Source organism: Capricornis sumatraensis, unplaced genomic scaffold (assembly GCF_032405125.1).
Source record: "Capricornis sumatraensis isolate serow.1 unplaced genomic scaffold, serow.2 scaffold15, whole genome shotgun sequence".
NCBI lineage: Eukaryota > Metazoa > Chordata > Mammalia > Artiodactyla > Bovidae > Capricornis > Capricornis sumatraensis.
In genome coordinates, this window is record NW_027184626.1 from 4,140,230 (window position 1) to 4,154,232 (window position 14,003).

General features: G+C 39.1%; 1 protein-coding gene across 5 annotated transcripts in view; it reads left to right on the plus strand.

The window, feature by feature from the left end:
- The window catches only part of LOC138072390 (lysozyme C, kidney isozyme-like), a 55,416-nt gene extending 47,203 nt beyond the window's left edge, over nucleotides 1–8,213 (plus strand). For all 5 annotated transcript variants that reach the window (XM_068963483.1, XM_068963484.1, XM_068963485.1 and 2 more), the window contains 4 exons: nucleotides 2,040–2,376; nucleotides 3,979–4,143; nucleotides 5,996–6,074; nucleotides 7,310–8,213. In XM_068963483.1, coding sequence (XP_068819584.1) covers nucleotides 2,241–2,376; nucleotides 3,979–4,143; nucleotides 5,996–6,074; nucleotides 7,310–7,376 — 447 coding nt within the window. In that variant the 5' untranslated portion in view covers nucleotides 2,040–2,240 and the 3' untranslated portion in view covers nucleotides 7,377–8,213. The remainder of the gene's footprint in view (nucleotides 1–2,039; nucleotides 2,377–3,978; nucleotides 4,144–5,995; nucleotides 6,075–7,309) is intronic.
- Nucleotides 8,214–14,003: the final 5,790 nt, after the last annotated feature.

The following is a 14,003-nucleotide window of genomic DNA, read 5'->3' on the forward strand; positions in this document are numbered from 1 at the left end:
TACAAGACAGAGGCAAAGAGTACTGGGCTTCCAAGGGCAGCAAATAGTGGTACAATAAATACATCAGAAACTAATGGAAAATAATAGCTAGTCAGTATAGGTTGTTTTCCAGAGTTCTCTAGTCCTGACTTGGGCCTAATATGTGTCTAGGGATGTTGATGATTAATTCTTGCACACATTTATGTGCTGCTTTCAGGAAAATAGGGGGAGAACAGAGAACTTTTCTTGGATCTTCTTCTTCTGCATTGCCTTCAGCTCAAAATTTTTCTTGTGTCAAAGGGGAAGATTCTTGGGGTGGCATATTCTGTTTTTTTGGTTGTTTTTGCTGTAAAATTCCCTTGCTTTACAATGACTCTTTATGCTCTAACATGAAAACGTGAAGTAAGGCTTTGTCAGAAAGGAATTCAGTTCAGTTCAATTCAGTTGCTCAGTCATGTCCGACTCTTCGCGACACCATGAATCGCACTCCAGGGCTCCTTGTCCATCACCAACTCCCAGAGTTCACTCAAACTCATGTCCATCGAGTCGGTGATGCCATCCAGCCATCTCATCCTCTGTCGTCCCCTTCTCCTCCTGCTCCCAATCCCTCCCAGCATCAGAGTCTTTTCCAATGAGTCAACTCTTCTCATGAGGTGGCCAAAGTACTGGAGTTTCAGCTTTAGCATCATTCCTTCCAAAGAACACCCAGGGCTGATCTCCTTTAGAGTGAACTGGTTGGATCTCCTTGCAGTCCAAGGGACTCTCAAAAGTCTTCTCCAACACCACAGTTCAAAAGCATCAATTCTTCAGTGCTCAGCTTTCTTCACAGTCCAACTCTCACATCCATACATGACCACTGGAAAAACCATAGCCTTGACTAGATGGACTTTTGTTGGCAAAGTAATGTCTCTGCTTTTGAATATGCTATGTTGGTTGGTCATAACTTTTCTTCCAAGGAGTAAGTGTCTTTTAATTTCATGGCTGCAGTCACCATCTGCAGTGATTTTGGAGCCCAGAAAATAAATTCTGACACTGTTTCCACTGTTTCCCCATCCATTTGCCATGAAGTGATGGGACTGGATGCCATGATCTTCATTTTCTGAATGTTGAACTTTAAGCCAACTTTTTCACTCTCCTCTTTTACTTACATCAAGAGGCTTTTTCGTTCCTCTTCACTTTCTGCCATAAGGGTGGTGTTATCTGCATATCTGAGGTTATTGATATTTCTCCCGGCAATCTTGATTCCAGCTTGTGCTTCCTCCAGCCCAGCGTTTCTCATGATGTGCTCTGCCTATAAGTTAAATAAGCAGGGTGACAATATACAGCCTTGACGTACTCCTTTTCCTATTTGGAGCCAGTCTGTTGTTCCCTGTCCAGTTCTAACTGTTGCTTCCTGACCTGCACACAGGTTTCTCAAGAGGCAGGTTAGGTGGTCTGGTATGCCCATCTCTTGAAGAATTCTCCACAGTTTGTTGTGATCCACACAGTCAAAGGCTTTGGCATAGTCAATAAAGCAGAACTAGATGTTTTTCTGGAACTCTCTTGCTTTTTCCATGATCCAGTGGATGTTGGCAATTTGATCTCTGGTTCCTCTGCCTTTTCTAAAACCAGCTTGAACATCTGGAAGTTCACAGTTCATGGAGTTAAGAATGTTATTTGCACGAGGCTTACTTCTAATAGTGAAACATTGATTTATAAATTAAGAATTTACAAGAGTAACCAAGAAGTTAGGAATGGAATTTGGCCGAACAACATAGTGTTGTACTATATACCTATCTGAACAACAGGCAATGTTCTTTTGTGGAAAGTGTATATAAAATAATCTTAAAGGAAAAAGATGAAGGCAACATACAGAAGGCACATAAAGCAACTTAATGAAGAAAAATGTAATGAAAGATTGGAATTCATTTTCAGTTGAGTCAAATGTTCATTCAGGTTTTTTTTATACTTGCTCAAATTCATAATAAAATAGGAAAAAGTTCCGCTTTTGGCAATAGTGCTAATCCCAATTAGTCCTGAGCAATGTCTTTAAGTAATGTCATTTCACTATTTTCTTGCAGATTAATTCTTAGGACGTCAGAATGTCCCTCTTCAAACATAAGAAAGAAAAATTTAAAGTTAGTGAACCAATCAACATTTCCTGTTTTCCACGTCTCAGAGGGTGGAGCTCCCAAACCAGTCGCATAAGAAGGAAGTGAAAAGATGTTAAAAAGCAGGGCCAGCTCCCCTGGTCAGCCTGGAGGTCTGGCTTCTCAGTCAACATGAAGGCTCTCCTTATTCTGGGGCTTCTCCTCCTTTCGGTCGCTGTCCAAGGCAAGGTCTTTGAGAGATGTGAGCTTGCCAGAACTCTGAAAAGATTTGGAATGGATGGCTTTAGGGGAATCAGCCTGGCAAACTGTAAGTTAACTCTTTTTCATCCTTTCAAATAGTTAGCTAGGTGTAGAACAGATACTAATAGAGGATGAACCAAAAGAAAGGGTCTTTGAGTGAATGTTTTTTTCTTTCTTGGAGGGTTTACACACTTCAGTTCAGTTCAGTTCAGTCGCTCAGTCGTGTCCGACTCTGCGACCTCATGAACCACAGCACACCAGGCCTCCCTGTCCATCACCAACTTCCGGAGTCCACCCAAACCCATGTCCACTGAGTTGGTGATGCCATCCAAGCATCTCATCCTCTGTCGTCCCCTTCTCCTCCTGCCTTCAATCTTTCCCAGCATCAGGGTCTTTTCCAATGAGCCAACTCTTCACATCAGGTGGCCAAAAGATTGGAGTTTCAGCTTCAGCATCAGTCCTTCCAAAGAACACCCAGGACTGATCTCCTTTAGGATGGACTGGTTGGATCTCCTTGCACTCCAAGGGACTCTCAAGAGTCTTCTCCAACACCACAGTTCAAAAGCTTATACACTTACAATGGTTAAAAGTATCCACTTGTTCTTTTAGAATCAGATGTACCAGGTGAAGGAATGAGGCATGGTGGGTCAAATTCTACATCATTCTAAGCATGCAAGGTTCCCATGTACTCCTCTAGTGCTACTAAATTTGACAACTGGCGCATGTAGACTGACTATAAGATACATTTTAGCACCTGGAACATGTCTGTCAAGCCCTTGTTGTTTGACTCTAGCCATTTCTAATTTGGATCTTGGGTTCTGAATAAGGCAGTATTTTTCTCATTTTTAATCCCCCTAACATGATGTTACACTTTTAACATCAAGGTTTTTTAAAAATTCCATTGAACTCTTAAAACAGGGACAGTAGAACTATCTCCCCTCAATCAATATCTATATAAGGATCCCTGAAATGCAGCATGAAATGACATTTTATTATTCTGACTCTAGTTCATTAATTATTTTTCATTTTCTTCCACAGAATTTAAGATGTGCCATAAGGAAAATTTCCTTTGTATTTTAGTCCATATTTGTCAATGTCATCACTGTAGTTTTCGTACTGAATTCAGACATTTCTCCTCCATAAATATTTTTGAATGAGTTAGCCAATTGCTAGATGGATGGATGGATGACCCAGCCTTTCCTATTCTATGATTCTTGCCTGCATTATTATTTGATACCCAAATTCGCCTTCGGTATCATAAATTTTCTTTCTCCCAGAAAATCCTTATTTTTTTCTGATAAAAAGCATTTTTCCATTAACATATGCATCTGCTGCTAATGACCAAACCCAGTCAACAACTCTGTTGATTTTTCTGTTCTAGGCTTAATCCTACCTGGGTGTTAGTAGTAAGGAAAGTGTAATAGCAATGGAAGATATTTTAAAAAATATGTTATCTTTTTCATTTGTATTACCAAATCATTTGCTAATAAAAGAATTTTCTGAAGGGACCTTTAACACCAAAGTGTTAAAACACTTTACAAGTAAAATGCATCTTTATACTTGTAAAGTAAGTCGTTAGTAAAATAGAACTAGTTAAGTAGAACTGATTATGCTATGAACTGTAAGTCACATGATTCACTCTTTATTACTCAAAATATGTTTTTTTCAGGGATGTGTTTGGCCAGATGGGAAAGCAGTTATAACACACAAGCTACAAACTACAATAGTGGAGACAGAAGCACTGATTATGGGATATTTCAAATCAATAGCCAGTGGTGGTGTAATGATGGCAAAACCCCAGGAGCAGTTAATGCCTGTCATATACCCTGCAGCGGTAAGACAAGATAATGTGGAGTGATGGCACAGGACTCACCTGGTTATGCCTATTGAGTTATCCAAAAAGTTCGTTCAGGTTTTTCCATAAACATCTTATGGGAAAATTGGAACAATCCTATAGGTCAAGATTCAATAGAAATAAAAAAATCTTGAAGGGTTCATCAGGGACCTATAAAAACTCCATTTTAATATCTAGAAACTCTATTCTCCTCCTCCTAATTTCTTCAGTTTCTAATCATAAAAGTTTGCTGTTTGCTAACATACAGGAGTTGCTGGAATGACCTATCACTTTATCATAACTGGACATATTGATACTTTGGAAAACAATGCCATTCCTTCTACTTTCCTTGTTTGGGGAGGATTAGCGATAATTTTGTTGGGTGGTCTGTTTTTAAAAATCTACCCTCCTTTATTGGAAAACAAAAGAATTACTAGTTAATCAAAGTGGAGGAATATACGTGGTATTTTTAAAAAATTGTTTTTACTTTTTACGATAAAATATTTTAAATATATGGACAATTAGAAACATTACTATAATAAGCATCAATATGCTCATCACGTACTTTAACAGTTGTTAACATTTTGGCATATTTACTTATGTGTATATATATATTTATATATGTATATAAACTTCTTTTTGCTGAGTGATTTTAAGGTGAATTAGAAACATTATGAAATTTCATTTATAAATTCTTTAGAACGAATCTCCAAAAACACAGCTCCTATATAAAAATTGTCATTCTAACAAGTTAATTTCTAAATTTGCTTAATTGAGGTGAAACAAGTATTCTATTGATTTCCTTTTAAAATAGAGAAAGCATGTGGAATCTTTAAAAAAATTTTTTTTTAATTTATTTATTTTTTAATTGAAGGATAATTGCTTTACAGAATTTTGTTCTTTTTTGTCAAACCTCAGTGTGAATCAGCCATTGGTACACATATATCCCCTACATTTTTTTTGAACCTCCCAAAGCATGTAGAATCTTTAGTGCCTGAAATATTGGAGAAATATAGCAAAATTGATACTGCTAAATTTTTAAATATTACAAATCCTAATAGTGAAGATGAGTCTAAGAATATACTTTTGTATCCAGTTAATTTATTTAAAAAATTTTGTATTATGGAATAACCTGTTGTCGTTGAATAAAAATTCTTACTACCCAGACATGTATGACCATAGAGAAATTTTGGTATCCACATGTTCTTTTGGAATACACAACAATCCCGGACATGAATGTAAAGCTATATTATACACATTTGTACCCACATAACAAAAGTGAAATTGTACTATAGTCACTGCTTTACAATTTTGTCTTTATTACACAAAATTATTTTTGTCAACAAATACCAATCCTTATTGTTTTTTAAAAATGAATAGATTTTCACAATATAAATGCTCTATAATGTATCAACCTAACTCTTACTGTTAAACATTTAGGCTAGTTCCATTTATGCCCTCTATTAATTGCTATGAAACAGTTTGTATACATGTCTTTCAGTACATCTCTTATTATTTCTTTAGAATCAATTTCCAGCGTTGAATTGCTGAGCAAAAACCTGCTAGACCAGTTTCTGCTTGTTTGTCTTTTTTTTTTTTTAAATAGTTCCTAGTAAAAAGAAAACCTTCTATCATGCTAATTAATAATTCCAGAGCTTCCAATGACTTTGGTAAATGAGAAACAGATGCCAAATGGGATGGAATGAAGAGTTTCCCCCAACATCAACAGATAAACAGACCCTTAAAAATTATTTTAGTTGTTCTTTCCTCAGCCTAACAGAATAAAGCTGACTGAGCCTAAACTTAACATTTCTATGAATGGTATTTTCACTTCTCACCACCTCTTTTTCAGCTTTGCTGCAAGATGACATCACTCAAGCTGTAGCATGTGCCAAGAGGGTTGTCAGTGATCCACAAGGCATTAGAGCATGGTATGTGGTTTTTTTTCCCCTTTCAGTTTATTGAGATGTAATTGACATAAAGCACTATGTAAGTTCAAGGTGTATAGCATAATGATTTGACTTACATCAGGAAACAGTATCACAATAAATTTAGTGAACATCCATTATCTCACATGGATACAAAATTAAAGAAATAAAAAAAATTTTGTGTGTGGTGAAAATTCTTAGGATTTACTCTCTTTTTAACACTTTTCATATATAAAATATAGCAGTGTTAATTATATTTATCATGCTTTATATTTGTTTTTGCTCTTTAGTCACTAAGTCCTGTCTGACTTTTGTGATCAATAAACTGTTACCTGCCAGGTTCCTCTGTCCATGGGATGATTCCAGGCAAGAATACTGAGGCAGGTTGCCCTTCCCTCCTCCAGGAGATCTTCCTAACCCAGGGACTGAATTTGTATCTCCTGCATTGCAGGCAAATTCTTTACTGCTGAGCCACCAGGGAAGCCCCATGCTGCACATTATATCCCTAGTATTTATTTATCTTATAACTGGAAGTTTGTAGTACCTTTGACTGCCTTCATCCAATTCCCCTTCCCTCACTCTACCTAACCACAAATTTGACCTCTTTTTCTAGGACTTTATTGCTTTGTTTGTTTGTGTTTGAAATATAATGGATGTACAACACTATGTTAGTTCCCATTACAGAGTGTGGTATGTGTTAAGTATTAAAGGAGAGAGCTGTTTTATCCTATTGTTATGAAAGAGGTGAGAGAATATTTCCAAAGAGCAAAGTATGGTACTGAGAACTGAAAATTGCAGCTTTGGATTCATGCTAAATGGTGTATAACATAGAAACAATCTACTTTAACGGATTCAAAATCTTATTCTTTTACTCCTCAATTTATTTTTGGGAATTTCTAGAGGTTTTAAGATTCTCCACCTTATACTAATTCCTTGTCATATCTTGACATTATTTTTGTCATTAAGTAAATATGGAATGCACTTTGCATTTGTGCTGTGAACTACACAGGACTCAACATTTGTACTCAGATGTTCTGTGCCCCAGCGAAGGTTTGGGGGAGATGTGAAGTCCTTGGTATACATATCTCCAGGTAATAAATAGCAATACTTGGATCTGTCTGTAGCTTTTATTTCATGTATTGATAAACTATGTTGTTTTCCCAAAGGACTTGAAATATAGGTAATACAGTGAAGCTATGTTTCAACCTTATTACCATTTGTTTCATCTTTCTCTACAGGGTGGCATGGAGAAGTCATTGTCAAAACCAAGATCTCACCAGTTACATTCAGGGTTGTGGAGTGTAACGCTGGAGTTTTTACTTCAACCCATTTTATCTCTTTTTCATATTCAGGAAGTAATAGTTGAGGGAAAGGTCATACTTTCAAACAAATAATGTTTTTTTTTACAGAAGAAGGATCATGTGGTCTTTCTTTTAAGATACTTAATGTTTACTTCATGTATTTATTATTTGATATTAGGCCCACAGTGTATTTCAGTTTAATAGACCTAATGCTGGTGAATATTTGTCTAAAATCTTAATTATCAAATATATATCCAGAGCATTCAGTTCTTAAAGAAATAGCACAGACTTCATCTTGAATCATACAAGTACTCCCCAATATTCAACAAAAATATAGCAAAATAATATCTTTAAGCAAACTGATCTTAGGCAAGATCCCACCTGTGTAGTAGGCATGTAACACCGTCATCTGTTCAGTCATCTCCAAAAACAGTGAAAGATAATCACTCTTTGTTGGGCAATATAAAATGTTAAATGGAGCAGAATGCCAAATGACTAAGAATGAAGAAAGCCTGAATTAAGAATTTTGTTTTCATAAAGTGTGACCTTTGTTTTAAATGTTGTCTTAAAAATGTTGCATTTACACAGCTTTAAAAATAAGCTCAGAATTTATGTCAATCACTTTTAGCCCTTTTAAAGAACTCAATTGTGCATCTTGCTGTCATGAAGGATATAAAGATGGATTAGATGAGCTGTTGTTTTTTCTTAATGTTATAAGCTTAGTTTCATGCATTATCACAAATTCAGAGGCAGAAGAGTTTGTAAGTATTGAAATCATTGCTAGTTAATCACAGGTGTGAAATCATGAATGCTATAAAAAGTACATTTTCAGTAAAAGCTTTGCAATTTATACTTCGTCTTTCTTTGTTAAGTCATTTAGTGTCTCTGAAAAAATACATACATATATATTTGAGAAAAAGATTATCTGACACTTAGTATTTCCTACATCCTCACCTGTACCGAAACAGCTAGATTTTTTTCTGTGTGTATATTCTCTTTAATCATAGAATGCACATTGACATTAAGTAACATTTTTTCCTCAATGGATTTAATCATAAAGAGATAGGGTATATATCATCTTAAAAAGAAAGTTCTTACAAAATCCAAAAATAGCTAAATATTGCTGAAGAAAAATACATAAGCATGCTGACAGATCTCTATTTTTAAATTTTTTTAGCGGTGCTACTAGGTTTGTGGGATCTTAGTGCTCTGACCAGGGATTGAACCTGCATCCTCCACAGTGAAAGCTTGGAGCCCTAACCACTGGACCTCCAGGGAATTTCCCGCACACTAAATTCATAAACACAAATCTCAAATGGGCCCTCTAATCAGCCTGGTCATCTTAGTCACTTCTCTGAAATCCTGTGTTGGTGTCCCAATTCCTCAAAATGGCTGTTACTATTTACTTCTTCTCTCATTTCAAAGTCCTGGCGCACACGCCAACCACTGGCCTTCCACACTCTGCCCGTGGTAGACCACCCAGCCTCACATTACACTGACAGAACAGAAGCAACTCATATAAAACCCTCCCCTCTTGGCCACCATAACAGAGCTCATGTCTTTCCGTGGGCTCACCCTCCCTTCCTTCCCCGTTATCACTGGGATGAAGGGCCTTGCTCCTGCCGATGGCAGTGTCTCCACATGCAGTCTTCATCACAGCCCTCTCCCTACTCCAGTTTAGGCTGAGGGTTTCCCGATCCTGAGTTTCTCCCTCTGCTGGATCATCCCCTTTACTGTAAGAACTGCCCTGGTAACCTTTCATCTTGCAAATAGCCCTCCAGGTACAACATCATTTTAGACTCCCTTGTACCGCAACTGAGGCTTCCCTGGTGGCTCAGACGGTAAAGCGCCTGCTGGCAATGCAGGAGACCTGGGTTTGATCCCTGGGTTGGGAAGATCCCCTGGAGAAATGACAACCCACTCCAGTACTCTTGCTTGGGAAATTCTGTGGACTGAGGAGCCTGGTAGGCTACGGTCCATGGAGTCGCAAAGAGTCGGACACGACTGAGCGACTTCACTTCACTTTACCGCAACTATCTTCCTGGTGGCTCAAGAACCCTGAAGCTTCTCCTCAGCAACTGTGGTGGTGGTGGTGGTTTAGTCGCTGAATCGTGTCCGACTCTTGCGGCCCCATGGACTGTAGCCTGCCAGGCTCCTCTATCTATGGGATTCTCCAGGCAAGAATACTGGAGTGGGTTGCCATTTCCTCCTCCAGGGGATCTTCCCAACCCAGGGATCGAACCCAGTCTCCCACATTGCAGGCAGACGCTTTAACCTCTGCACCACCAGGGAAGCGAGCATTATCTTATAAAGGAGGAAATAAAGGCCTAGCTTGGTTAAATAACTTGCCCAAGGTCACATAGACAGTAAGTGGTAACCATTAACTTGAACCTGGGTCTTCTTGAATTTATTGCCTGAGCTTGTAGCACTTTGAATGGAAACACATGATATGCTTTCTTTGTGATAAATGCTTGTGAAACTGAGGGTATTAATTACATTTTAGAATGACCAACAACAATATATGAAACTTCTTTTACACATTTAATTATTACCATTGTTAGCACACAAAAATCTCCTACTTCTGTCCTGTTCTACTAAATCTAAAATAAAATTTCTTTTATCAGTAGTATGACTTTGCTGCAGCAGTGAGAATTCACAAACATTTATTCATCAAGAATTATTAAGGACTTTCAATAATACCTAGGTTTGAGGCATGAGAAATGTGATTATGAAAAATTGCTAATGTTTTCAGAACTTGTAAAATATCAGATAAAGTCTAAGATTTTAGCATTATACAAAGTACTGGTTAATTATTGGTGGTTTGGAAAGACCAATATAAAAGTTTCTGATCTTACTGCGCTGAGAGTCACAGCCCTGATGTTTTCCACACTGACTGTCTGAATGATGGAGAAAACTCAGTCATGTATTCCATTTCCAGCTGGACAGAAAACAAAATGAAATGTTTGGACTACAAACTTTTAATTTTTTCTAAGGCAAATGTATAGGTGATGTTTATTGCCTAATTAGGAGAAAAGTGATAAAAGAGGGCAGGCTTAAGAATTAAGCAGCTAAGCTGTCAGTCCCCACATCAGACAAATGATCCTGTACCGCCTGTCAGTATTGTTAACAGAGACTGTTATTTTATTAATCCTTATGATCCAGGGATTCTTTTTTTCATGTTTCAGGGCACAGCAGGTGAGAGACTGGATTTGTTAAGCTGGGTGGGTTTATCCTTCTTTTATGTGTTCGTTCAATTTTATGTTCATTTACTTATTGTACACATATGGCAATGGAAGCTGCTAAAGCAATCGTTGCTATTCTACAAAACAGGCACAGAAGCAGATGTCTTATTTCCGAGATTTTTCCCCCCAGGATTATTATGATTAAAGATCCTTTCCTCCCACCCCCTGGAGAGGACCAGGGGCGGCTTGCCAGAGGTTTTTTAATGACTTGGGAAAAGGCTCAAATATCTCACCCGCCATTATGATAATCCACCCCAGGGGCAAACCACACATGAATATTACAGATTTATTTTATTTTTGTATCCCTGGAAAGGTATTATTAAGCTCATGAGAATACAAAAAAATATATACAGTCAAATTTCAAAATTACATGGATGAAGGAAATCACCAAAGTGGCATCATACCATGTCTTGCACTTATATTAACTATATTGATTATAGTAACTATATTAATTATATTGTGTTAACAATATATTGAAGAGGCATAATACTGCAACTTATTTCAGATAAAATATTTGTATTGGCCAACCCCAATTTGTACCTTGAATGTGGGCTCTAGGAAAAGATTTAGTTCATGCTTAACAAGAGGTTAGCTTCTGTTTTCAGCCATGTGCTATTTGGGGAATTAAGCATCATGAATAATATAGGAAGTAAGAGGGATAGTCTAAAGATGGGATAGCAAATTTTATTTCGGAAAGAGAATTTAAGGTGTTTTATTTAAAGGAAAATTGCCTTCTTATAATGTAATAAGAAAGTTATATTTTCTTTCTTTCCTTTCTTCTTCTTTTTCTTTTTAACCATTTTTATCTTGGATATTTGATCTCTAAGATGAGATGACTGGAAAAGGCCATCAACCTTTTTGAAAGACTATTTCCCCCCACTCCCTAAAGGCCATTTGTCTCTTGGAGGCTTGGTCTGCATTACTTCCCAAGAGGCAAGCATTTGTCCTTGCACTAAATGCTGACATCTCCTGATAAGAGAGAAGCTGCAAAGGAGAGGAATTGAAGATCAATATGTTTATTTTGCTCTCAAGCACACTGATGTACCTTGGTGTATTGGGGAAGGGAATGGAGCTTGAGAGTGGGCCAATGGGGAGGGGTGAATATTTTGTGATGCGCTCTACCTGTGGGCTTATAAAGTTTACAGCTGCATTAAGAGGAGAAGTATTACCATTAGCATGAACAGTAGAGTGGACTCAATTGAAAAAGCTTCTAGCCACTCACCTAGGGCTATATGCATTATTGCATTTACCCCCGCCCTGCCTTCAAGCTAATTGAAAATGTCAGTCCATTTCATCAAAGTGACACAACTGTCCATCCTTTTCCCTGGTACAGATATTCCAGGAGGAAGAAAATGGAATACACAGAGCAACAGAGCTCACGCAATAGCCCATGTGTCTTAGATTTAATAGCTGATCACTAGCTGGACTGAAGCCAAGAGGCAGTTCACAAATTTGCTGCACATTAGAATCACCTGGGGAACTCTACTTAGCTCTCTGTGCCCAGGCTCCTCCTAGACCTATTAAATCAAAATCTCTGGGGCTGGGACGCAGACACTAGTTTTGTTTTGTTTTGTTTTTAAGCTCTTTAGGTAATTCAAACAAAAGCAGCAAAGTTTGAGAACCAGTCCAATAGGGGGACAAACTTATTTCATGCAGATACAGTGAGAGCAATAAATATGTAAAAAGGACATTAATTCATATATCTATTCTTTATATCTCATTATACTGTTTGAGTTTCAAACATGCTTCCCCCCGCCCCACCCCCCACTGCAAAAAGCTTTGCTGTTTCCATTTGGTTCAAGGCGTGAAAAGAGGGCTCCAGAGTGGTTAAACAGCTGCCTTGTGGCTCCGAAAAGGGGCTTCAGGGAGAAGCCCTGACGCCAGAGGGGCTCCTCAGAGGCCTCTGGGCTTTGGAGGCTCCTGGTAGAGCTTGAGGGTGAGCCTTTGAGAGAGAGACTCACCTAGCCCAGCCTGGGGGGCCGCGAGCCTGAGGAGACAGGCCTTGATATGAGTTTCACCTGCTCCTCCAGGACGGGTCTCCCCAGGAAATCACGGAGGTGCAAGTCTGCTCGCGAGAACCAGGGCAGACAGATCCAGAAGGGCCCAGTTCAGGTTTTTCTCCATGACAGTGGTGGCTTCACAGCGTCCTGGGTTTTACCCCACTCTCTTGAGAAGCTTCTGCATATCCTAGAAGAGGGCGCAGTCGCAACACTGGTTTTGCGTTTTCCGAAGACTCTAGGCGTTCTTGGCTTCTCCTGGGCCAATGGGGGAAAAAAAAGTGGACCTAGCTTGTGCAGAGCCGCATTGTTGTGGTTGCAGTGGAAGCGCAGAAAGAGGTAAGTGCCCGCAGATGCGTGATGAACAGGCGGTGAACGGCAGTCTCCACCACGGTGGAATAATTCTGACAAATCAGGGAGCTCCTGGTGGAACAGGAGTAAAGTAAGCTCAAAACTGATGTTGGCTAGTCCCAAAGGCCGAGGAGAGCTGAGTGGTGGATTCCAAAGGTTGCACCTGGAAAAGAGGTTGGAGGGTGGTGGAGGCTAGAGGACGGGGAATACGTGGGTCGGTTCTGTGCAAACTCTGTTGAAGCAAGAGACAGGTCTGCCGGCCTGCTTGAGTGCAGCACTGTCTCAAATAGGCTTTTTCTTTTTTAGGTATATTTTTGTCTGTGCTGGGTCTTGCTTGCTGCACGGTGGCTTTCCCTAGTTGCAGCAAGGGCGGGGGATGGGTGGGGGCAGTAGGCTTCTCTTCATTGTGTTGGGTGGGCTTCTCATTGAGGTATTGCAGTGGTTTATCTTGTTGTGAAGCACAGGCTCTAGGCCACTCAGGCTTCAGTAGTTGTGGGGTGGGATGCGCACCTCAGTAATTTCAGTAGTTGTAAGTCTCAGGCTTTAAAGCGCTAGCTCAGTAGTTGTGGCGGCCAGGTTGAGTTTCTCTAAGACATGTGGGATTTTCTCAGACCAGACATTGAACCCTTGTACCCTGCATTGGCTGGCAGATTCTTAACTACTCGGGCACCAGGGAAGTCCCTCAAATAGGCTTTGATTTAAATGAACAAGAAACACAACCAAAGACGAAACTTACTCCCTGCCCCCCATAGTTGGCTCTACAAGGAAAGGAATTCGATTACTTAACATTCCAAGTCACTAGAAGAGTGGCTCTCAAAGTATGGTCATCTAGTAACCAAGCAGTAACCTACCAGCCCTTCCTCGAGTGGGTCTCAAAGTATGGTCATCTATTAACCAAGCAGTAATCGACCAGGCCTTCTTCGAGCAGATTCCGTCCCTGGTATCCTCAGCTGTAGCTGCCCTCTAGTATCTCATGCATATTTCCTGAGTTTTCAGATGCTAAAACCCAGCACCAAATGGAAGAAATTAACCACTTGATGA